At 42.9% G+C, this 27,475-nt stretch overlaps 1 protein-coding gene across 4 annotated transcripts in view; it reads right to left on the reverse strand.

Annotated features, from left to right (window-relative positions):
• Positions 1 to 27,475, reverse strand: part of cdh13 (cadherin 13, H-cadherin (heart)) — a 280,640-nt gene that overhangs the window by 108,044 nt on the left and 145,121 nt on the right. For all 4 annotated transcript variants that reach the window (XM_035643270.2, XM_035643269.2, XM_035643267.2 and 1 more), the window contains one exon: positions 26,911 to 27,055. In XM_035643270.2, coding sequence (XP_035499163.2) covers positions 26,911 to 27,055 — 145 coding nt within the window. The remainder of the gene's footprint in view (positions 1 to 26,910; positions 27,056 to 27,475) is intronic.

Below are 27,475 nucleotides of genomic sequence, written 5' to 3' on the forward strand. Positions count from 1 at the left end.
ACAATTCAACCCTTTCAACTGGCGACTGCGGCCGAGGGAAACTGTCCGAAAAATCTAATTTGATGGGCTTCGTCTTCAGTGGTAGTTTGACAATTGGAACAATTCCGCGACAGCGAGCGATGGATCCTGCCGCACACAAAGCCCCCCCCGTAAAAAAACAAGAAAACAAGATTTCCCTCAATTGTCTCCCCGTCGAGCTCCGACACTAAACGCGACGTGTTCGGCCAAAGTCGAAACAGTTTGGATTCTTTCTGACAGCAGGTCTTTGTCTGCTTGTGTCTTTGAAATGACCCGTTCTCTCTTTGGCTCCAGGCCGCTTCGGATGCTTCGCAGCATTTGAATCAAAATACGCCGACAGACGCGAGGAGACGTCCTCGTTGCCAGAGAAATGCCGGTCAACTACACTCGACCTGTCCCGAAGAGATGGGGGCATTTTAAGTATCGAACTATTTTTTATTTTTTGCCCCCTATTAACTTCAACTTTGTTTAAAAACCCATTTCTATAGACTTGCTTTAATGTGATGTCATCTTTCTATATCTTTTTCTACAGATATGTGACCAGAATCGTATTATCGTTGGAATGCTGATTTTAATTGTCTGTGATTCATATGTTTTTGTGGAAGCACTTTGTGAAGCTACTTCTAAAAGGTGCAATATAAATACAATTATTATTATTAATTATCATTTGTTTCTTAGTTAGCTATGAATTATCAATGTTATACACAAAAGGCTTGTGAATTGAAAACCAAGTTTCCAGAAGCTTTAACAAAAAAGTCATTTTACCGGAACCCCTCCGTGCCCTAGCACAATGCAAAAAACATATTATTTTTCCAAATAATTCAACCGTACTTCCCCCTTTAGTGGTCTGCTGGATATACTGTATTTATTCATTCAGTGGTGCACCCCTGCAGCTGGGCTCATATCCTTAGTGGATACTTTATTAATACTGCATGTCCTTAATGTGAATTTGAGGCAGGTTTGGCGAATAAATCTCTACAATTGCCTACATTACAGTATCGGCTCGCGACTTGCAGATGTACAACTGCAGATGAGTGTAGTTTTGATAACTTTTATGGGCCAGAGGAAGAAAAAAAAAAAGCATGCCGTTGGTGCAACGGCTTATTTTCACTAAAATCTGGTATTTTTTCAGCATTATTTCGAGGAAAAAAACACATTAAAACCAAGTTTCTGGTGTCAGTGTTTAGCAAAAACAAGGACAGAACTTTGAATTAAAGTGAATGACTAAAAAACTAAGTGATATTTTTGTACAGTTTTCATCAGAAGGCATTGTTGGATTCAAAAACTACTGGTAAATAGAGGAGTTACAGAAGCAGCACGTCGTGGTTTCTATTCCAACTCGGGTCTAAAACGTGTTTTGTCTCACTCAGCAACCGGTACACGTGTCGTGTCTGTGAAGAATGAATGTGAGAGTCGTGATAGTGGCGCTGGTGAATTGGTAAAGTGGGTTTTCGGCAGCGAGACGATCGACTTGAGTGAGCGGCGCATTGTGCTCCACCTGTCTCTTCTTTACGTGTCTGTTGTTACCACTTTCACTTCTTTGTCCTCGGTGCGCAGATGCCGGTCCTGTCTGCTCGGGACATTTTCGTGATGTATATCGATTTACATCTGCAGCAGTAGCTTGACTTTCTGACTTCTGGATTTTTGCCCTTTGCTGTACCTTCAAACTGGGACAAGGCCAGTTGTTTCGTGTGATTCTCTGTCATCTATATTGCTTATCTCGCATAGTTTAACAACAGTTTGGGGAAAGATCAAGGTTGCTCAACATGTTTTTGAATGTAGGATTATCAAGTGATGAGAAATACTGTAATTCACGTCCGTCCGTCTGTCACCACTGTGTGTGTGGTTCAGGTCTGGCGTATCTAAATCCTCAGCTTCTCCCCACCTCACAGTCCGCACCTCATCCGCCCGAGCATTGTATTTATGAACTCCTCGGGCCCATTAAACTGATTTGTGCGCCATCATCTCTTAAGGCAACATCAGCACTTTCATCGGCTGTTTACGAGCCTATTTACTCCATTAGATTTCGTCTACCTCACCTGCCCGGTGGCCTGTCTGTCTGGCCCGCTGCCATCCTAATGCAATGCAATGACTTGACTGAAAAACATATACATGAAATTAAGGAGCTCCATTTAAGGCACAAAGCGAGTGTGTCTAGCGCTACATGAGAGGAAAGCGCCCCTGTAGATTTACTGTGACAGAGTGTGCCGTTATCAAAGCACTGAGATCAGGGTTTCTAGATACATCTGGGATTTAGATGGTTTGTTTCTTGCCTTGGAGGGTAACCATGGTGATAGCAGAATGGCCACATTGTGATACAGTCCATCTGTCTGTAAGACTTCGAAATACGAATATTTATACAGATGATTAAGAAGGGAAGAATGCATCTACTAGATGTTTCATACCTGTCAAGAAACACAACCCAACACTACGACGCCCCTGAAACTTTTTCAGACGGCTCCAATGAAGTCTTGGGGTTAGGGTTCAACTCGTACGACGAACTTTGCCGCGTGTTGTAAAAGCGACCTAATCGTCCGTTTCCTAAAATAGCGCCTCTACCCCCGTGACAGGCTGGTCATATTTTGGAGGAGGACAGTCTTACCTGGTAAAACACATTTTTGAGAAATTGCTCATTTCTGGCACAATCTATCACAATCTACCACTTCCTAAAATAAGAACAAAACATCCACCCATGGCAGCCTCTGCCTTTCCCGTGCTCCATTAACACCGCACAATGAAGACGCATTGATTCTTTGACCTTTTTTCCTGATAAGGTTGACTCATCATCAGCTTTTTCAACATTTCCAGGCTCTGTAGGCTGTAGCCACACAACATCACTGTACAAATAGTTGAACTCAGAAAACTGCTAGACAGGAAATTGACTCAAATAAGCAACTTCCCTAGAGTCCAAACTGTTCCGCTCCGGCCTTTACAATAGGGATATTATTCCAGTGCATCCCGACCCACTGTCAACACTGTGCTATACGACTATGCAACTATCTGTGCACAGATCAATTTGCAACTTTGATTCTACTTTTGATACGTCGTCGCTCGCAACATAAATGTCAATGGGAATCTTTATTTTACAGCTTCGGAAAGCGGAGGCCCCATTCGTTTTGCCAGAAAGTTTCACCATCCAGCTGGTTGGCGAACTTTTTTCCCAATGAGTCAGTTCAGATGCGACTGGATTGGATGGAACACCTCATAACTTGTGTTTTCTTCTGCACTAGTTATACCAAAGTTTGACACACAAGTCACATTTGCGCTCGAGGCTGCTCGCGCGGCTTTTCGAGAGAAGTGATTGACAGCAGCATAATTATTTTTTTCATCACAGCACCCCGACGACACATTTGCTAATGAGAATATAAATAACGCGCGCTGCTAATGAACGGGCGAACCTGGCAAACAACGCGAGTCTACACAATGACAATCAAAGGGGAGTAATGAAATCAAACCTGACCATCAAATTAACCTGATGATTGAAAAAAAAAATCAATGATTGCATTAAGTTGTTTGCAAAGAAAAAAAAAAAATTAATAGAATAGAATATGCATGAGTGTATGATGCTCATACTGTATGTGCTGTATCCATGGATTAAGGATGAATAAGAGTAAGAGTCCATTAAACAATTTCTCCGTGCTCAGCTCAATGCTAGACATCTACCTGTATAACTTGTTTTTGATCAGCATGAATTATAATTCACCTCAATTGGTTCAGAGGTACTTGACAGACAAAATGAATATTACTCCCCAACATTGGCTCAGACTCTTTAATCTGTCAGAAGTTTTGTCAAGTCTGAGTGGTCCACGTTTTAAAGAAGAGGAGAGCATTTACATTTTTGAACATGCTCCTGACGTTTCTTCATCAATACAATCATCCATCTCGTCACCCTGACAGTTATGAATCTACAAAGCTGGTATCCATACTTGTAAATGAACTCGTCGCTGCACATGCTGTTCGATGAAGTGCACCGACAACCACAGAGGACAAATCTCGGGGACTTCAGTGAGCGTTGTTAAACACAAAGGTTAGAAAATAATTTAGTCTTACACTATTGATTTCTAATGCTACTGCTACAAAGTGCACACACTCGTTTGCTGAACTGCCACAGGCCAAACTCTACTGTACATCATTTCCTTTTGTTTTTGGGGTGTTCAATTTTCACCTCCCCTGCAGTGACGCCTCCGGTAATTCCATTGCATTTTTTTTTTTGAAACAAAAAAGCTTCACAACCCCTCATCGCGCCACTTATTATTTTAACCAGCGTATTTAAACTCTTGGTGATCGGGGACGGAAAGGTCGATACAGACGATGCTTTTGGGCCGTTTAGAATCAATCGTACCATCTTTGTATTTTTCGAGAGGGGAGCTGCACACACTTAGAAATGAGAAGGGCATTCAATAACTTGGCCATGATTGGGTTTTTTTCTTTTTTAGTACAATGGTACAAGATTCAGAATTAATTCAAATTAGATGTCACTGTAATAACCTTTTCTTCTAGGTCTCCTTTATTTTTCTGTCCCAGTCACCAGTACCATATGTGCGTACATGCACAAACTACACAACTACACAACCCCCCCCCCCCCCCCCCCCCCTTCCATCGCTGACTTTACTGTCTCCTGTATTTTTTGCGTATCTGCATGCCCCCCCCCCCCTTCCGTCCTCTCCTGGACGGCATAATGAGCGCCACGGATTCCCCCGGTGGAGCCCAATGTCAGGCCCGGAGGCTGGCACAGACGGCCCGCGGAGCGTAATGACCAGATTGAACCTCCCCGTCTCATCGTGACCCCCGAACGGCAGAGTCGAGGAGAGAGAGGAAGGGGGAAGGCGACTGGCTGTGACAGGGAAAAAGTGGAAGGAATTAAGACGAGCACAGGACAGAGGAACTGGCAAGACAGACGGGGAGAGTGAGCATCCTAATTAGTTTAAAGGGTGAAAAAAAAGAAAAAGAAGAGAGGCAAACAACTGTTGTAGTTCAGGGCTCCAGACGGCGACTGCTTAGTGGCATTTTGTGACTCTTCTTTTGGAGAAAGTGGAACTGAACCACTTGCAAATACATCCAATCGTGGAGAGATGACGCAGGGCTCTCATCATCACTACAGCGAGGGACGGGGACAATTCAACGCTCGACCCGTTGGTGACGATGAAACGTTACAGAAGAAAACCTCACTTGTCTCTTTTTGTGAGTAACTGGGTGGGGACTGGAGGGTCCTCTCTGCCCGGGCCACCTCGATAGAGTCTACGGATATGCGAGGCATTTATGGGACATCAGTAAATTGTAGCTGTACTGAAAATACCCACGAGTCTCTGCATACAACTTCCGTCGAACGCCGTGCCACCCACCGCCGCAAGTAAATTCTCAGCCTTTGACATCTTTTAAACATTGCAATATGGGGATTCTCTGACATTTTTTTTTTACCATTTCTCAGGGAATAATGCTTGGATCTTGATGAGAACTGTTGGGCCTTGATTCAAGATTGAAGATTCAAGATACCTTTATTGTCATTGCATGGTTAAAATGCAATGAAATTCTGGTGCTCTAGCCTAAAACGGAGCTCAATATATACATTTAATAACACACATTCAAACACACTTGAATGTATGCAATAGAGAATGATATATATATTTAAAAAATTACAAAATACAAAATGTGTATTGCACAGAAAGGTTTAATATATTTATAAATTATATTAAAATATAAAAATGTTGGACCTGTTGCATGATATTATCTATGAGGTGTTTGATTTCAGATGCGGAGTTCACTTGTGCTCTGCTGATTACATATCAGTAGTATAGTCAAGATGGAATGTGTTGCATTACATGTTGATTTACAGTAAGCAGCGTTTACAATAAATCTTGCGCTGGTGCTCCTGAAATTTTCTGTGAGGCGCGCCAGTGGCCCCCGAAGCCTTTTGCAATGGAACGGGAAGGAGAGACATAAAGAAGGCAAGACAATGTAAAAAGAATAAGAGAAGTAGAGCGATGGACGTTTAAAGAGGACAAAACTGGGGAGGAAACAGGCTTGACAGCGATGCAACGATGGCGACAGGAAGTTGATGGTTGAGGGGCCAATTGCGATGTGATGTTTTCAGAAGGCACCAGAGGGCTGTTGACTCAGCTACGCAAAAGTACACAGTTGCAACAGTAATCAGCGGAACCCAAATAGCAACCTGGGCGCATTGATTAAAAAGTAAAACTTGCGGCAGCGGCACCGCATGATCCCGTCGTCATTAAAAGAAAATCGAATTACCCTCGGCGGATGTGGTGCCACCAGACACGTCCGAATGTTTCGTGCCTTTAATGTTCTGCCAAAGCGCGTCCCCCCCAACACCCACCCACCCCCTCCCCCGAAGAGATCCTTTCAGACAACGAGTCATTAATCTGAGGAGGCACAGAAGTGATGGAATATCGCTCTCATTTTCTTAAGCTTAATTAATCATCTCGGCGTGTGTGTGTGTGTGTGTGTGTGTGTGTGTGTGTGTGTGTGTGTGTGTGCGCGCGCGCAATTGGACAGCAGATCGTGTCTGATGCTAAACCGGCTGCAACCAACGTGGGGGGAAAAAAAGAAAAGAAATGAAACTGCCATTAAGAAATGTTGACTGGATCCATAAAGGCGCAGAGAGGATGATGTCTCCACTGGGACAGGTGAGGGGAAAAGGGCAGATGCTATCTTCACTGTTAGCGGGCGAGTGGACAAGTAATGGCTTTATGTTTTTTGGGGAATGGAGGACATTAAGAACACAAATTATAACTCCATTTGCACTGATATACCACCCATCTGTGCCTTTTTTCGATCACTGCTCATCCGTTGGCCGAGGAGCAGGGCACAAATTCCCATTACCACTTGATATTTCATAGAGCCTGACTATAAAAAAGAAAAAAAACAACTTTGCGTGACATATGTACGCATTGCCCCCATGTCTGTCTCGCGTCCTGTCTCACACTTACGCCGGTATGAGAGAAAGTTTTCTGTGCCTCACATCTTAACGAGACTCGGGAGCGTGGACTTGAAGGTTCAAGGCGACTCATTAAAATGCGAGACCCCGGAGAGATAGTTGAGCGAAAGCTCGCAACCTGTCACAGGATTCCGTTGCGGGAAGTGTGCGAATGGCGAGGGAGACAGATTACAGACAATGGTGGGATGTACAGAAAGTATAAGGTTTGATATCACGGAGCTTATCAAAAATTCAGGTACATTATTTCATACTTTCACCCCTCACTCCATGTAAGCCTCGCCGCTTGGCTGTCATCCATTTTATTTTCACACTTTCTTAATTCATTTGCTCAGTATCTAAATTGCAAAATTGGTCCCGTCACAGGCTATAACGATGGCCGGTCATTAATCAGCAGCCTTTTTACTAAAACGCACATCTAAAGAGGGGCGACGATGCCAAATTAAGCATTATTCACACACAGTATGATGTTATGTATCAGATATTTTTATTGTTTGTATTTCATTTGTTTCTGTTGAATAACTAAAATAAATCAAATATCCAAATCTTGGATGGTTCCTCTTGTCACCAAGCATTCTGTTATGTGTGTGTGTGTGTATATATATATATATATATAATTTGCTTAATGTTTTAATGAGTTAGGTGGAAGACACCACCCACCCAAAATGGATATCTCCACCCAGACACCATCATCCTCATATCTGAATGTTCCAAATTGTGTTTTGCTGCAGGGAACGCTCTCTGATCCGGACGATCTCCTGCTGCGTTCTTCATATGTGAAGGGCGAACTTTGTCCGTGAAAGATTTATTGGGTCAGGACACATCCCGGATGTCTGAAAACAGCGATATTCACTTCACCATCGCCCCAATGTATCATTAACTGTAGATATTTACTTTGTTCATCAGTCAAAGCTTCAAATTTCCTTCATTTGGACCCGGTTACTGCCCGTGTGGCTGGAGATTTATTGAAACTGAATTCCGCTCCTCATATAAGACGCATCAATTTACTACCCAACTACCTTCATTACTGCCTAAATTTGCTCCAATCGTAACTTGGTGCCCCCTTTCACGAGGGCACATTAATCTCTGCCGTGAGACTTTACCGAGAAGTCTGAAATAATGTTTTTTCTTATTTAACCTGTCTGCCATAATGTTATCTGATGGAGAGGCAAACCGAGGCCAGTTCAATTAAAATGAATGTTTAAATACTTGGAACAGTTAAAAAGAAGAAGAAAAAAACATCAAAACAGATGAGATGTTGCGAAAGGTATTTCCATTTGCAAGAACCTCTTGGTGCCAGTGAAAAATGTCTTTTACGCCACATTTTTAAATGCTTACCTAAAAAAAAGTATATCCGTTCAATTGTACGCTGGAGGACGTATTTTTTTCACTGCTTCAGTTTTCCGCCAGACATACGTTTAAGTTTATTCACAGCGCCAACTCGCCGCGGTAGCTTTGAGTCGAACAGCTGATTTGCAGAGTGATACTCTGCCGTACTCAATTGTACTTCCTTTAGCGTACAATTGAACAGATAGATATATTTTTTAGGTACGCATTTAAAAATGTGTCGAAAAAGAGGTTTTGCTGTGGTCCCCTCTGCAACAGTGGGACTACTTCCACTTCTCCTCCAAACTCCCTAAAATGACATCGCTGATCACCATCTCCATAAGGTAACATATGAACTATGCATAAGTGACTCATGCAACCCCCCTTCAAAATCACTGAACTGTCCCTTTAATGCCTGCTTCTATTTGGGCTGCTTTGCTTCCCCCTGCACCCTAATGGGACGTAATGTGGAATGGGAAGATACAGCTATTAAGGTAAATTACATTACATAGGTGCACATCTTCCTCTGGATATGATTAACAAGGTTAACAGTAATGTTCCAATGTAGTCATTTGATTCCAGGGATGATAACCGCGTATATATATATATATATATATATATATATATATATAACTCGGGGAAAAGGCCGCGGCCACTCAGCCGCGAATCTGCGATTCACCAAGTTTTCGTCTAATGACTCCACTCACTAAATTAAAAGACAAAAGATTCTTCCCCTTTAAAGGGACACTTCAATTAATTACCCCCAGAAAAATCCCTCTAATTCTGTACTAGGGGGCTCAGTGAATAAAACTGAAAAATCCATTAGTGGGCATTCATCTGATGTCACCCAGGAAAAGGAAGGCAATCAGTGGCCAGCCGCTGTTCGGCAGAGGGCGGGGGGGGGGGGCAGGACTCGCAGGGAGGCATGACACGAGAGCTACTGTAGCAAGAAAAAGAAGCAAGAAATGTGAGGAAATGCTGATTCTGTACTAATGCCCCTTCATTTGTCTGAGGTTAGATCCTCAGCTGGGTCTTCACTAGTTGTTCCAAAGTCGAGGCTCAAATTAAAAAAAAACATTTCTATAGACTCGCTTTCATGTGACGTCGTCTTTTTATATGGTCCTTTTATACAGATGTGTGACCTGAAAACCTTTATGACTGTTGGAATGCTGATTTGAATTGTCCGTGATTTTGTATGTTTTTTTGCCAAAAGCACTTTGCGAAGCTGCGTCTGAAAGGTGCTATATAAATGATTGCATCATTATTATTATAGCTGCTGAGATACAGTAACAGAGACGCGTACGTGGCAGGGCCAAAAAAGTAGCAAATGGCTCGTGCTCCACTCTCGCCACGCGTTCGCCCTTGACTCCGGGCGTTGTGATGCTGCTGCTCCAAAGTGTGCGCTGAGCTCGCTGCAGTGCAGGGTGTCGGGAGGACGGCGCTCTGACAGGGACTGGAGCGGGACAGAGAGCGGGGCTATCAGAGAGAAAGAGGCCCTTCCCACACAGCCTGCCTGCTTTGCAGAACCTGGAACAAGACGCCAGTCTTTCTAAGTTATGATCTCCGCCGCTTATCATACGCACATTATAGGTTACTGCAGATGCTTTGCTTTGTGGGTTCATTCTGGCTACGGGGGGCCTTGCTTTTGAGCCACGCGGACCACAACGCATGGGCGGGGAGATTTGCAGCGGAGGCGAGCGAGAGAGAGAAAGAGCGGGAGTTGGATAAGCGAACTGTGGAGGAGGGGCAGTGGGATGTGCAGCCGGTTGATGGCTGATAGATGCGGCACCAGCCACGGGGCCCGCAGAGAGACCCAGATTTGTTGCAACGAATGAATGGGATTGCTCGCATTTTCTGCAGTAAGCCGCGAGTGAAACCAGGGGAACCGGGGGGGGGGGGGGGGGGGGGGGGGGGGGGGGCGATCGCGTGTTGCTCGACGTCTTAGTTTTTCTCAGACACCACAGAAAAAGATAAACTGGTGAAACAAAAGGACATCTGCTTTGCTCAGAGGTTGAACGGGGGGGCAAAGGAATCCCCCTTCACATAAACTTCCTTAACACGGATGCGTTGGGATGAAGGAGCTGTGTTGTGGTTGTTGTTTTTTCTTTTTTGAGTTTATCTTTCCCCTGTCTATCTACATTTCCAGTGTGAGAAAAGCTGAGGAGAGAAATATATGTTTTCTTCGCTCCCGTGCCTCGGTCAGACTTTCTGTTGGTTCGAAATAGCCTCACTGATGCAATGCCTGTGGCAGCCGGGGGTCCGGTGTGCAGCGTGGTGCGGAAACAGTCTGAAGGAATCTGGCTCCTCCTCTGCTCCCTCTCATGTCATTTCTACCAACAGAACTTTTTTATTGAACAGAAAGTAGGATTTCTGTAATATTGACCTCACTTTGAAAGGGATCGTACGATATTCATCCTCCATGTTTATTTATACACGACGCAGTTCAGTCATATTCACGAAAATCCCTGCGGTAAATTTATATATATATATATATATATATATATATGTTGGTTTTTTTTGTTTCTGTGGAACACGGGGGACCAGGTTTCTTCACCGAGCGGAAAATCTAACCTTTACAGAGAAGCGGAAGCCTGTGAGCTTCTTCAGCGGCAGAGATAAAAGCCCATTTTGATAATACAGATCTATATCCAAAAAAAAAAAAAAAGTCATCTCGGAACACCTGCTGTATGAAAGCGAATGGTCCATAAAAGGCGGCCAACTCTAAAAAAACACAATAACCTGTTATGTGAAATGTGAAGACCCCCCCCCCCCCCCCTTCATGCTTTCCCTTCTGATGCAACTACGGGGCAAGACCCACAGTGCATGCTTGATGTAGTGGCCGGCCTCGCACTCCAATTCACGTGTTGTCTAGCTGCGTTTGATACATACACCAGGTGATAATGTGTCATCTGGTGCGGGGCCATTCACAGCATGTGTATGGAAAACCAGCAGGGCACGCACATGCACGTGCGTCATCATTATACAACCACAGACATGCACAAGCACTTGAACACACTGGAACACCAGGTCTATTAAGGCACCGCTTCTCATTCGGCACAGGATTCAAGAAGTCAGGTTTCTGCAACATGACTGTCCGTAACTAGTATGGATTTTGTGTTGTTTCCTTAAAGATTCTAATTCTTTTTTTTTTTAAGTACACAAACGAGCACGGTAATGCTGCTGTGGTCAACTGAAAACGTGTTTTTTTTCCGCAGCTTCCCCGACTTGAGTAATGGACCCGAGTGAGGTTTTTAGTGAGGACAATCTCGGCAAGTGTCATAAGCCTCCTTTTAGTCCAGTCAGCAGTCCAAGGTCAGCAGAGGTCCCGCCTCCTTTAAGCCTTAAGCCTTCACTGTCAGAAACAAATTGTTTGATAGGGGCTCTCTCCCCCCCCCCCCACACTTAATCGCAGCCACCGCGGACACACGCACATACACAGATGCATGCGCGCACGCGCCGACAAAGGACAGAAATCTCATTAAGATCAACGAGATTGCCGAGATAAAATGTCACTCAAGAATACATCAGCCATGGCGGAGTGAATCTCCGGGGCCCATCAAATGTACAGCGCAACCCACCTCCTCCCAGGAGCCCCTCAGACATTTGTGAGTGTTTACATCAGTGTCGACTGAAAAATGAATAAATAAATACATATTCTGAATTCACAGATGGCGAATTATTCCTAACTCAAGTAGCAACAATGCAATAAACCTCTGTACAGCAAGAAGTCGACCTATAATCTAGATAATTACTCTAATTTCATTACAGGTTTGAGGTCATTGTTCCCCTGGGTGGGGAGGAAAGTGGATGAGGCAACTTGGTGTAATCTACTTCGCTGAGGAAGCCACTCTCCTCAAACCAGGAGAGACAAAGATGCTTCTTGACATCCCACGCGAACAATCCACATACATGCACGTGTTCATGATGCACTGAAAGGCCTTTAATAACATGTGTGGCCGACTGGAACATGGCACAATGCCCATATCCACTGAGACTTAACCGATTCCTATGCCACGTTCAAACCAACCGCAGAGAGAATTTCCACGTCACGTGTTTTGGCCGCAGCATCGCTTGGCGCTTATTGGCGCTTATTGGCGTGAAAAAATATTTGCCCATCCTTCCTTCACCTACTCCGACTTACCTCCTCTGGACAAACAAACACACACACGTGAACATGAACTTTTGAAAAGGCAGGACGGGAATGCCGCCGGGACAGCCACACCAACTGACTACTAACTGGGGCTAAAAGCCGGTGCCCGACTTTCCGCCAAGCCCTCTCCTCCGTCGCCCGGACACAACTCATTATGGGCCACTCGCGTCAGAAAGCTCAGGGGTGCCCACACACGGAGACGATCCATTTTATCCTCCATTTCTGATTCGACGTCAGGACGTCTGAAGACTGCGGCGCAGGGGGGACTCTCAACTCTAATTGGCTTTCTCGACGACGCACCACGACTTTGCATGTACTCTCATCGCGGCCGGTGTGAGCGCACCACTAGACAGGCATTCAGTGGATCTATTCATCTGACATGGTGGGAATGTCCAACATGTACGTCTCAGCTTCGAATAACCAACCTGTCACGTTCACAGCTGACTGAGCTTTGCTTGTCGCTTTTCATGTGATCTATATCAGTGGCACTTTGGCGATTCCATAGACACACGGACATACTGTACTTGCAAAACCAAGAAACCAAAACAGTCAGTCAAAGTAATTGAGCACCTCTACAGTTAAAACTCAACACTTGTAGAGCTGGTACTTTTAAGTCTCCATCTGTGTATGTGGGGGAAAAAAAGCGGCAGAGAGAACAAACAATTCAACAGAAGAAAAAAAAAAACCCTATGAAAGACGACAGGTCTGACAAACACTGCTAATTGGTGTTAAATCTAACGTGCGCCTCCTCTGCTGCAGATTTTTATTAAGTAATTAAATCACACGCAGCTTTTTTTTTTTTAAAGTGTTATGTCACCTTGTACTTTTACCTACTTGTGCTTCCTACTCAACTACTTTACTCTGGCACATTTTGCGAGAGGTCTCTTGAAGTCCTTTTGGTGTCAGCATTATAAATACTTAAGCACTAAGTTGGATGTCAGGTCTGAAGTTGCTGACTTATTTCTTTTTTTTTTTGGTGCACTATACAGTTTACAGTCACGAGGCCCTGAGTGGAGAAGTAAAGCATCAGGGTTCAGCGAGGAGACGCGTCCTTGAGGACACAATTATGGTTTGCTAACAAGGAAAAAAGGGAGAACAAGAGGCCTGTTTGTCAGAATCCCTGTAACAACGTCAGCATAAAGAAAATTAATGAACACATTGTGTTATGTTTTTTATTTCCCCTTTTCTTTTTTAATTATAATATCACCATGTGATGTATTGGAAGCACTACATGCCACAACGGGCGCACCATTCATTATTCCCAAACCCCCTGAGATTCCCAAACATAAAGAAGAGGAAGAGGCCGACGCGGAGCAGCTGCCATTGAATATGGATTATCGAAAAATGAATAAGGAGGATGCGCAGAGTGCTACGGAGCTTTTAAGGGAAAGATAAACTGCGTGAGCACAATATGCGATCGTTGATTACCCATGGATTTATAGACACGAGAAGTGAGTCATCATAATCATTAAAATAAACAACGCACAGTTTATGAGACAACCAGCCCACCGGGCAGATAAAAGTGCCACATTGAAAGCAGTCACAGGAGAAACAAACAGCGACATAAGAGGTGTGAAAGACAAGTCTAAATTCTCCAGTCCCTCTGAAAAATAGTGTTAGTATTATTCATTCAAAGACAGAGGGGGGTCTTCATCTTGAACTCTTTCTGTGTTGTCTTTTTATGGAAAGACAGCCACAGGAATACTTTGTCAGTTTATGTTTAAAGTTCTATTAACAACTAACGCTATTGATGTAAAAGTTCACACACATTAAAGGTGACATTTAATGTAAAAATCACTTTGTCAGCGTTTGTGCACTTAAAGGTGTGTATCTGTGGAGCCAGCGGGCCCACAAACTCTGAAAAAAACCAAACCTGTCGTTTTGTTGTGAGCTGTCTAAACCCGACAGCCTGGCTCTGAACGACTGGTTCAGATTTATCTCCCACTGTGATGTCACGGTTGGACTCTCCTGGGGTTAACCCCCGCCTGCAATCGGAGAATCTCAACTTCTCTGGTGAAGCGGCGTGACATTTCCTACACATTTTGAAATCGGTTGACCGATCACAACAGACAGGGCTAGCTGGCCAATCAGAGCATACTTGGGTTTATCGGGAGGCGGGGCTAAATGGAATCCAGGCGTTTTAGACAGAGGGTGAAAAGAGGAGCTGCAGTATGAGAACACTGATGCCTTTTCTGAACATTAAAGCATGTAAACCTTTACAAGTGGTAACACACATTAAAAGTATGAACCTGAATATGAGCATTATATGTCAACTTTAAAGAAACAAACATAAAAAATCCCTTTGACATGCCAGGAATACAGTCAACAGGATGAAGTGTCTCCTGTCGACTAAGACCAGGGTAAAATGTGTTTTTTGATCAAAACAAGACTAACAAGAGTTTTATTTCACTAAAAGTTGACTAATAAAAGTAAAGAATTTTGACCTCAATGTCTTTCCCTCATGTTATTTTTATTCATATTTTTCATATATTTAAATATATTTTTTCCGCAGCCTTTATGAAGAAGCTGCCTTTATTTGTGTGTGCTGGCCAAATGCCGACTCATGATTTGAATTTCAACTTTTATATGTAAACAACATAAATGTTATGTTGTAACTGTAATTGCGTGGTTTCTCCATGCAACGCAAGTGTGATATGAGATGTGAGATAATATTAAATTCATGCAACACTGATATCGAACCTGTGGTTATATTGCTCCTGAAAAAAAGGTGGATATAATATTGTAATAATCACACCATTGCGGTGATTGACATGTCAGGATGAGATGAGATGAAATGGGTGTGTTTCGTCAACATCCATGTTTAGATATATATACCTGTAAAATCATATATTAATACTATATTCATCTGTCAATCATTTTAAATATAATACACTGGGTTCACCGAGCTTGCCGTTTCATTAACTGCCTAAGTCTTTTAAAAATCGATTCAAATGCCAAAAAATTACCTCTAGTGCTCAAAACCATAAAAGCCTTCATGGAGGCAATTAGAAGCTTTTCTGTTGTGCGTCTGGAACATAAATACTGCACCAGTGTTCCCTCTCGGGACCAAACAAACCAGTGCGTTTGCTGATAAATGAATGCAGAAAAAAGCAATTTTTATAAAGCTTCGGGGAAATATGATTCTGACAGCGGTCTATTTTTATCAGGAGCTATATGTTTATTTCCATCGCCAAATCATTTTTCAAGCTGTCACGGAGAAAATAAAAATAAATGGAGGGGAGAAAAGAAACACACCAAATCCCATCTCTCCATCACTCCACATGGCTATACCCATCTCAAACTCCTCATCGATACGGCCCGTCCATCCATAACAGGTAGTTACTGCTGCGCGCGCTTCTCGCAAACACTTATGTTTCACATTGTCCCCTTTTCTTATTGATTTCTGTCCGCGGTTTTCATTACTCAGCCGCGAAAACGTCACGAGACACAAATTCCCTTGCTCAAAGGTGATGTACAGCACGCGGCGCGATGCGGAAGAGTTGACAATTCCATTAGCGCCGCCGCCGTACGCCGCGTGTTTCGACGAGAGTGGTGACCACATGATCACAGCTCGACATACTGTATACGGCGATGACAAGACTGATGGACACATCTCATTTGCCCTGCAGCCTTGATTCAGAGCTGAAAAAATGCAACTTTGTCATCGCTGCTTGTCTGACATTACCAGATCAATACTCAATCAAAGACTATCCAAGTAGTGGACATCTAGGGAACAAAAGGTGGGTGGCAGAAGATGAGGGAGGAAAGGCGAGCGCGACGCGTACAGTAGAGGTAGTGGAGGGAGGATGACAGGCCGTCAAGGAGATTGTCTCTTCTAATCATATTCGCGTCAGAATGCTGTGGCTGATCAGCGTCTCGATGAAAGAACTGAAACTGCCACACTTCTTAAGAGAAAACAACATGTATAAGCTCTTCAGGGAGATGTTTTTTCCGAGTCGTCTTCCACTCTTGTTCAAATGAGACTACATATATTGACGGGCTATGTCAGTCAGCCGGGCTGGTGCTAATCATGAGTTTAATTGGAATCCTTCTGACATTTAATTCATTGAAAAATAATAATAATAATAATAAAAAAAACCTTTAAGACCCTGCCAATTCTTTCCTCCGTTGATGTGTCCTCGGAGTAAACAAGATATAAATACACCGTTCTTCGATTATTATTTTTTCAACTAAGTGCTGAAAGACGAGAAAGACAAAGGTCAAATGGAGATTCTTCATGTGGTAACAAGCGGGAACGAGACCATTTATTTTTATATTTACTATTTTTTATCACCTTTTAGATCCGCAGAGTCTATTAGTGGATTGTACCAGTTTCAATTTTGTGGCCATGTTGCATTAAATCATGGTAGAAATGTGATGAGAAAAAAAAAAAGCTAATCTGAGAACAGAAATGTTGGTTGAATCTCTGGGCCACACTGACCTTGGCTATTGTGAAGTGAAGGGAGGTATGATGTTTGTTCTGGTCATCAACTGAAACAAGTCCACAGTCCAATAGTTAGCAATGAGGCGGATTTGGTTTCAAAGGATAGTAAAAAAAAATATTGTTGATGATTTGAAGGTCCGGTGGCTCACCGAGCGAGCGAGTAAGCTAAGGACAGAAGTGCAAAACACTCAGTTAGGGTTTTTTTTGAGAAGGACCGTCACAGTCTTAGTAATTATGAGTAGACACTGCACACGACGTCAAGTGCAATGCAAGTGTGAGCGAAATGTACAGAGTCAAAGATTTCAGAAAGCGTTCCTCAGATACTGAGCCGACTTTTCTTGTAGAATGTCCCGTGTAATCGGTAACGCTGGTGTTGTCATGGATTTATTAGCCGTCTGGTAATAATTTCCACACGGTGGCCTCCCTAATCTGTAGCACATTCCATGTCAATCTTTCCAATCGCAGACGATACATTTTGCTGTTGACCACAGTGGTGGAACGACCAACTGACCAACTGAAAAGAAGAAGGAAATTTTGCAAAAAAAAAGCCCCACTTTGGTGGCAACGTACCTCTTGATAACAGAGACAAAAGCTGTTTGTGTACTCATGGCATGTGAGCATTGTTGTAAGACAGGCTTGGAAAAGGAAAATATAAGTATGTGTATACTACAAACAGTCATAACCGCTGCAAAATTACTCAGTTTCCCTTTGGCCACATTTTTCTGTTCAGAAAAAAAGGCATAAAAAAAAAGGGCCGACTTTTGAAGGGGGCTGGTTTCCGATGGGGAGGGGCTATGATGGCTAGGATCGGTCTTGTGAAACAAACAGAGGAGATAATCTAAATTGGAGAACCTAGGGTGCAATGGGGGTTTTTAAAAGGGGCAACAGCTGTCTTTTCTTGTCAGGGAGCGGGAGGAACGGGGCGATGGGGAGAGATCGGCTTGTCTGGTTGGACTCGGGGGGGGGGGGTTTCTGAGGGAGCGCGTGAGTGAGCGGAGTAGGTCCCAGCCAGAACTTGGAGAGGGGATAGATAATCAAGCCTGAGTTGAGGTGGGACTTTGTGGAAGGGCATAGGAGAAAGAAGAAAAACCTCTTGAACAGATTAGCCCTCAAATACTGGAGTTGAGCCATTGTCCCACCTTGAATTCCCAATCCTCTCCGTTTGCACAAATCTCTCTCTCTGAAATTAGGTACAAATTCGCATCTACATAACACTCAAGCACGAAAAGTAGAAATGGAACGAGAGGGAGAAAGAGAGGCAGATGGATGTTGATGCTATTTAGCTTTAAAATGACGCTGGGAACCACATAAAGCCGACGAGGGAGCGAAAATAATTCACTCCAAACCACACAAATGTATCAAAATAAAATCCTATTCACATATATTCAGATCAAATCACTGTTGAAAATAAAGGCCGTTTAGAATGCAATTTTTTCCCCCCCTCTCAGTGGTGTAATGCATATCGCTCCCTATGGTAATTCAAGAGAAGATAGCTCAGTTAAGAAGGGCTCAGGAAAATCAATGATGCCTTACTTGTGAAAGGAGAACAGATGCATATAAATGACTGAATACCCCAAGAGTTTCTCGCTGGATGGGATTTAGCATTTTTCTATCCACTGGCCTTAAGGACATACGTGGTGTAGCACGGCCGTGCGCCGAATGCAGACGCCCCGACGCTTTAAAAACCACTTAATATTCAGCATTCAATCGTTAATGTGAAAAAGTCACTGGCATGTCATTTAATCATCTTCGGTTTAGACACAGGGACTCGCCGCCGAGACTAAACACGAGTCGCCCAAGTAATTAGAGGAAAAATAAAAAGTTGACCGAGTGGGCCTATTAGTTCACCCGACCAAAAATGGCAAACGCGTACATACACATCCATAAGTGCGAGGAAGGTAAAAAAAACAAAAAAAAACCCAACTCATTTATCCTCAAACAACAATGCCCCAGAGTTAATTGGGCAGCAGCCTCGGTAGATGGCTCAGACATTAATTTGCCGGGCTTTTCTCAGGCTGACAAGCTGATAATGAGGCATTGTGGGACGGCGGGTCACCTGGTGGGGCGCTGGACGGACTGTTCCCCGGCTAACAAAGGGGACGAGTGAAGGGAGAAAGAGAGAGGTCAGAGACCATAATGCACCATCATGCTACAAATGACCTGCCAGTTTTGGTGTAATCTTTCAGTCGGATCATTATCTTTCTCCTGAGTCGATCCCGTTCCTGTTTTCTCTTCACCCACTGTGGTCTACAGTAAAGGAGCCTCAAATCCTTCTACTAGCCTTTCCTGAAACCTACCAAAGAAAGCCCGGTAACAATACGCTATTGATTTTGGCCACCTTTTATTTTGCCGAGGTTTTTTTTGACCCGTCCTGCTGGTAGGACGTCAATCCGGGCCGGCAGCGGAGGTGGCAATTGCGATGGCGCAGCAGAGCAGTGGGCATGGCACTTGGTGGTCGAGGGGCCGCGGCTGGAGGAGCGGGCCACCAACAACAGGACAGAGACGGCGATGACTGCAGGTTAGACACTTCTGTCATGGCATGCTTAACCTTCACGATGTGTTACGGTCATATCTGTTTACTCTCTAAAACAATGAGGTCAATTCGGTTCCATGCTTTTGTCGACACAGAGTCTCTGAACACACACACAAAAAAAAATACATTTTAAAAAAGGTTCATTAAAACCTAAACTTTTGGTGTTTTATCTAAAATGCTATACACCTGTGGTGTTCCTGCGGTCCCAATAACCGCAGAAGAAATTAATGGTGAGATTACAATTGGTGTATAAAACTGAGTACAGGCCACAGTCACACTGCAGTGGAGACTTTCCCGCTTCTATTCTCAAATGTAACAAAGATACAAGCTAGACCGATATGGATTTTTGGGGGCTGATGCCGATATTGATATTTGGGAGTACATGATTCCCGATACTGATACATTGGTCGATATATACACGTATACATTTTCTTAAATCTGACAATGATTCCCAAGATGTCGTACATGTAATTGAGGCTTGATATTTCAGTTTAACCGTGAACTCTATCATAAATAACAACCAATATATACAATCAATTTGTATATGAGAATACAAATACAACCAAATACATAGAACTTATAAACATAAATGCACATTTGAAGGCTCAAATCAGTTGGCTGATGATACCGATGTGAGAGGCTAATATCGGCCGATATTATCGGCCAACCAATGGCTCTCATACAAGCTACATCAATCGGTCTGCTTTTGTGAACCTCTGTGCCTTGTCATATTCTAAAGAGTGTATCCGTTTTGAAATCTAGGGAGCAGCTGCCCCAAATCTGCTTCACCCTGTCAACTATTAGCGCACAGACTCATTGATTTGTACTGGCCATGATCGATGTCAAATCCTCAAACACTACTGACGATGTGGCTTTTTTGCCCCTCTTGACCCTGTATCCAGCAAAAACGCCCCGCTGACGTGTACCTATATACTGTAGCTGTGAGAGAAAGCAAACGCACTGTTCTCTGCACCACGGGGTCATAAAAGCACGGCCCCATGAGTGAAGCATCGATGGAGAAAGTTGTTGGGGGGTAAGGAGAAGAAAAGTAGACGGATACTCATACTATACTGTATGTGTGTTTTGTATAAGTGCGAATACGGAGGAAAGACAACGTGCCTCTGCATTTTGCCACCAACATTTCACAGGTAATTATTGTCCTGGATTTGCCAAACGGCACTAAAATCCCTGTGGTCGTTTATCAAGATTTGCAAAAAGACCTTTTTTTTATTGCACGGCAGACTTACAATTAACACCGTGACAACAACAATGGCTCCGTTCCATTGACGTATCCCAGCGAGACGCGACGGCGAGCCAGCGTGCACAATGCCAGGACCCTGGAACAGGCACATGGAGCTGGGAATGGAACGGAGTCAACATTTACATTAGGGTGCTAATTACGCTCGCGCTTTTAACACCAACGTGTCGGTGAAAAAGATTTACCAGGTTTAACATTCCAAAACTAAATGAATAAAATTAGATACGACGTGATAGACGTTTTTATTCATAGTGCCCGACCCCCCCCCCCCCACAAAGCTGTATTTACTCAGCCTGCGTCTGTAAGAGCAGGGTACAGTGAACCAACCCCTCGTCCATCCCAGCAGGAGTTTATGCCTTAATTACTTTTGATACGAACACAAATTAGTCTGGAACACAAACAGAGACTCGCCTATGAGTAATATCTTCATTTGAACCACATCATGTCCAATTACACGAGATATATCACCTAGACGCTAGATTTAACGTGTCTGCGTGGTGCTGGCAGAGGAAAGACCAACATAAATTAGCAAACAGTATTTTTCCTGCAGCGTACTATTCCATGCCTAAAATTCGGATCAAATAATTATTTTCCTCTGTGAATGCAGCGCCAACGTGCATGACTTCCGGCGATGTTTTGTTGATGTCGCCACAATGACTCCACAAATGAATGGAGGAGAGGGACGTTGAGCTCTCTGCGACGTGACACTGGCTGTTTTTTTTTGCCATGAACTCCCGGAATACGTCCGGAAAAAGTGGATCCGAATGATGAACGCAGCAGAGATGAGGACATTTTTCTCTTGATCGATTGTTATTAAAAAGTAGTTCAGATGAATACTGAAATGTATGTGATTAAAACAGCGAGGTGATTTTGTGTTTGCCTATTCACTACAAATTGTCTTCACATTTCCAGTGAAAATAAATTGAATCATTTGCTTCAAATGCTTGAATTTTGATTCAACTAACTTTCACCTCAATCTGCAACTAAACTAATTCATCATGAAAAGATGGAGGGATTTTTAAACAGTGACCTGGAATATTATTTTTAGCTTAACCGATTGCACAACTCACCAAATCCAGCTAAAATAAAAGTTGTATGTAAGCAACTGTCCACACATTTTGTGAAAAAAGATAAATAGAAAAAGGTGTGAAGATCAAACCAACGCGCCCCGTCGAAGAAGTGAGTGAGAAGTTTCTTTATTAGAATCAACACGGGCACTGAAGATTATTTTCGGACCATATCTCAGACAGTTCTGCTGTTATTATTGCCCAGTACAGCACAACACGTGAACGTATCTGCTACTGAACATTATAATAAACGAATTATCTTCTCCCGTGTGAGTTAGATTTGATCAGATGAACGGGGTCCGGCTGTTTTAGGAAATTAACCAGCGTGAAAAGTAAACACATCTTTGGTTTGAGGACTCGTCGTGGAATTCGTTGAGAGTAAGAAAAAAATACGGAAAAACTGCTTCATCTGTCAATGAATAATAAAATAAATATTAAAAAATATATATGTAACTTGAGATGTTTGCTTGTTCGTGATGGCAGTCTGGGAGCTTAAAGACAAAAAGCTGTAAAAAAAACCCAAAAAAAACAATTATATAATTGCAAGTCACCACTGCTCGTGACCAAACATCCAAAGAAGTTACGATCCCATCAAAACAAAATCAAAAAGGCCGCCAGCGAAGTGAGGTCAGAGCAAGTGGGCCGATAACAGCGGCTCCTCAAAGTCGGTGGCCAGGGCAAAGACGGAGAGGACGGTGAAACGGCTAATACGGCCCGAGAAGGGAGAAACATGGAGTATGGGAGGAAGCCCAGGGGGAATGCGAGCATGAGAAAGAGAGAGATGAAGAGGGGCGGAGAGAGAGAAGGAAGAAGAGACGAGAAGACAAGTCAAGAGACGAGGAGGAGAGGAGAGGAGAGGGCCGGGAGACTCCGGGTATTTGGCTGCTCTTGTTATCAGTGTGCGCAGAAATGTCAGAGCACTGTGACATTCTCCCCTACAGCTTCTGCCCAGCCACCACAGTGTAACCACACACACACACACACACACATTATGATCATACAATACACGCGCACAGTAAAATACAGTGCAGTACATGTTTTAAAGGGCTGCATGGAGATGGTCAGAAGAGAGCATTGGTGCCAAAGGTTGAAGCATTTGGATTGTATAAAAAATAATAATATGGAGAACAAAAAAAGAAACAATAACCCATAAGCACTGTCACCCCATCATGCTGCTACACAACCGCTCTTTATTTCATGTAAACCCGATTTCGTATCTATGTGTTTTAGTCAATGTGTGAGTTTTTTTGTATTTTTATGTTTACACCATTGAGCAGCATTCTAATTTAATGTACTTACTTACAATGGCAATAAAGTCAATTCAATTCAATACACTACACCAGAAGAAAAGCATAAAAGCAATTCAAATTTTAATACAGAAACAGAAATACTCCTAATTTCTGTTTCCATTCCCACAATTTGTGAAAACACAGTAGTAGGGGCAAATCAAAACTTCTGAGTTACGGATATCAACTAAGCACTATATCAGCTGCGAGGATTTATGAGAAATATATATATTTTTTATAATGTTTCTTTCCTGGGAAGGAGCGAGAAGTGGAGCGCTTGTTTGTTGTGATTCCCACCTGCTGTGCTTTATACCATCAGTCTGTCTATCTATGATTTAAGTCTTCTTCTTTTTTTCTTCTTCTTTTCTTTTTTCGGGGAGTGGCATCCTCACACAAAACAAATCCTTTCAAAAAAGTCTACCACCAACTGTCTGACTGTGAAGCCTACAGGGAACTGACAGGTTGTTGAAAACACTTCAAATGATTGATTTCTTACTAGACAAGATAACACGTGGCTCTGCACTGACACGTTGGCTAAGTGGTCGGTTTCGTACGCAGAGTTGCAGGCATAAGCAAGAAATATATATATTTAAAAAATCCCTGCATCCCTCGTCTTATATGTGAGATTAATTGGAACTGGCATCTGTGGCAACTGCACTACCAAGGAGCTGTCAGACCTCAACATGGTGAAATCAAAATAAAATAAAATAAGAAGAATCTGTTCCTTTTTGTTTTTTTTGTCTACTTTGGTTATAATCCACTTAGGAAGCAGCACTTTACAGGGAGCTCGGGGTTATAAGAAGAGGGAGAGAGAGAGAAGTTTGAGAGACGTTCTCTGGTGGATGATATCAGATCTAACCCAGTAATGTAAAATGATTTTTTTTTTTTTTTTTTTTAAATGTATTGGTGCTGAGCTGGCAGAAGTCAGAGTTAACTTGCCAGGAAATCATAGTCAGGGCTAAAAAAAACCAAAAAACTACTACAGCATGATGACTCAGGTGTTTTTTTTTTGTGGGGGGGGGGGGGGTCCGGCCCTCACTTGGGCCAAACCAATACGATATTCCCCCCTGATGGAAGTAAGTCATGTGTGGTCATGTCATTTTTTCACTGGTACTGCTGAAATCAGGCGGAAATATATCCACACACAGACACTGTAAACATGTGAGGTACGACTGAGTGTGCAGGCAAACCAAAAGAGTTCAGCAACCCTCATTAAATGAAACATATGCAGGATGTAAATATTGAATAAACAGGTAATCACTAAGGACAAGACAGGCTGCACCAAAAAACAGCCCATGTGGCCCTTTTTTTTTGCAATAAATGAATAAATAATACTTTCATTTTTGCCCTTATTGCATTTATGATTAGTTCATAGCAGAGATGAGGCAACCTAGATTCTTTTCTTGTGAAGAAAACCACTAGGATTCCTTGTGGATAACAATCTCTTCATGTGCATCTGAAGCGGCATAAAGTAAAAACCTTCACGCGTCCGATCGGAGCAACAGCCCTCTTAGGAGTTCAGTGCACGTCCCGGACTCTTTGTTTGACAGAATTATTCTAACTGTTATCTTGTTCTCTACAGCCAGCAATGACGTACTGTTGCATATCTACAGGAACGTACATCATTGCATTGGGCAATTTCGGCATTAGCAATTCATAGCACAAGTTCCGCATGAAGTTGACAGCCACTTGACATGTCTCCATGGAGAAGCTCTCTACCTGCGTAAGAGTGTGTGTCTACCTGTGTGCGGACTGATCCGACCTATCAGAGGTGTTGTCTGTTTGGATTTTTGTGCTAATGATGCTAAGGGTTGTACAGTTTCCTGGCTTTTCATTTTACTGCCTGTCCATTTTTCTCTTTAACTTCTAAGCTCGGGACTGTGAAGTTCATCCAACAACTGACAAACAATCTGTGCGCTGCCCTGAAGGTGCTTGACAGTTGGACCTTAGGGGGCACCACTTTCTTTCTTTGAATCAGTGGAAAGAAGTGCAAGATGAAGAGCCGGAGCGAATCCGGTAAAGCAACCGTTTTTTGGATATTTTCGTCATCAGCGGCGTGCGGCATAACTGTGGCAGTCGGACACACTGTCAGACTGAGATACATTTGAGGAGGCAAGGTGAGAACCTATAATAACAACAGCAACAACAGCAAAAAATCACCACTTGCTTTCATCTCAAAGCAGAACAGTCGAGAACAGGTCCACCACAAAGACCTCAACGTTAAAGAAACCGTGTTTAATGTGGTGCAGTTGCAGAAATCCACATCTTATGCCTCTCATAGGAAACCATTCATCAAGAGAATCCAAATCAAACCTGGTTATTTAACAGCCAAAGACAGTATGTGCTGGACGTGGCAGCTCTATAATTCTCACCCAAGCATCAAGTCACATCTATCATTTTAATGGTGGATGATAGTTATTCACAACACAGCTGAATCCCAATTTCTACTCCTTAAAATAATACATAGCACACACAGGCTTGTGTAAAGATTGTATGAGATTAGTAAAAATCAGGTAAAACTTTCCAGAAATGGAAATACTGTATATTTAGAAATACATTATTTATATTCCATTTCAGTGGGGGCAAGGATGTCGCATTACAAAAACAACAGCGACAGTAGTGACGACAGCTCACGGAACCCAAAAAGAAGCTACTTTGACAAAGTGACATATAGGCATCTGAGAGAAGGAGAAGATTTACAGTAGCAGCCAGAGGTGAAGAGTCCTCTGAAAGACTCTGCCAGTCTTCATTATGAACCATATGACCGTGAGATGTTAGCATTGAGATGGGATGACAAGGAAAGGTAGAGCGCAGTAGCCCTTCTTCTTCAGATAAGATGTCAAAACAACCCACTAATTCATAATATATGCTGAGTTGACACAAGCGTTTTCCTTGCTGTAAGCCAAATTCACACAATATTGTCAGCCCAACTTTTTCTCACCACCAAAAGCCCCTGATGGGAAGCAAATCTTTGCTCAATGGGCAGTCATTTAATCGCTAAGTGTGAACTCTTCAAAGATTCAAAGATGTCTGCGACGCATCAGCGTCGCAGACTCTGAAAATTTTAGCCAATCAGAGACCAGGACTAGGACGACACAGAAGAGCAGGAGGTGTGTATCGAAACCAGTACTTGCTACACAACATCTATACGGGTTGGTGGCTCTGGAGTGACCCCAGAACATACATGTACAGCCAGAGCTATAAGATATTCAACAAGAAGAATAAGGAGTCCTGCAACAGACGGTGGTGCCCCAACAGAGCCTCGATCTCAACATCACTGAGTCATTCTGGGATTACATGAAGAGACAGAAGACACAGAGACAACCTTCGTCCACAGATGAACCGTGGCATGATCTCTAAGAAACTTGAAACAGCTTACTTGCCAAGTATTTTTGGTGGGAAAAAAAGTGAGGTGGTGCTAGGGAGAATCAATGCTTTGATATTGATTTGAATAAGGCCTTTGCTTTTTTACTGCACTTTGTATGAAGTGAAATCATTAAATATACATTTAATACAATGTCAAATAAACAAAACATTCTGATTTACTTAAGTATGAAATCAACAAGACATATACAGCCAATAAACTAAGATGGGTTAGATTCCTTTCAGCCAAAAATGACCATTAAATGTTATCCACTGATGAGACTGGTGTATAAAACATAAAGGTAGAATGTCATCCATAAGGTGCGCTTCTGCAAATCACAATAAAATGACCATCAGGAAACATTTATAAATATCAACAACACAACCTTAGCACGCCTGAGATCTGAAGATCTCTTGTGTAGCATTTCTAGCATGTGTGATATTGCCGCACAGCCAAATCCAATAACAGCCCGCGTAGACTCCAGAGTCCTTTAATAGAACAATGACACCAACCTGTAGGGGATCCTTCGAGCACCTCTCCTGTGTAACGTGTCTCTTTGAAGATGGGCCGGTTGTCATTTTGGTCGATGACAGTGATCAGTAGTAAGGCGGGCCCGTCGACAAGGTTTCCAGCGAAGTCTGTGGTTGATACCTCCAGCTGTGTGGGTGAGAAGATAAGGGAGTTTATTCTGAGGGAGTTCTGGGGGTAACTCTACGGCAGTCTTCATAAAACCTGGGGGTGGATGGTTAAAATTTTTTGCTGATGTACACCCTGTTGCAAATATATTCAAACAAATAAAATATATAATTTTTAGCCACCTACTAATACGATTCAAAACACAGATACAGATGGACGAGCTTAATTTTCAAAATTGAGACGGATTATTATTAAACATTATTCTATTTTATTGTAGTGATTGACTCTAGATTACACAAATTACCCCCACCAAGGAGGTTATGTTTTCACCCGTCTGTCTGTTTGTTTGCTTGCTTGCTGGTTGGTTGGTCAGCAGGATTACACAAAAACTACTGGAAGGATTTCCGCAAAACTCGGTGGAAGGATGAAAGATGGACCAAG

Source organism: Scophthalmus maximus, chromosome 7 (genome assembly GCF_022379125.1).
Source record: "Scophthalmus maximus strain ysfricsl-2021 chromosome 7, ASM2237912v1, whole genome shotgun sequence".
NCBI lineage: Eukaryota > Metazoa > Chordata > Actinopteri > Pleuronectiformes > Scophthalmidae > Scophthalmus > Scophthalmus maximus.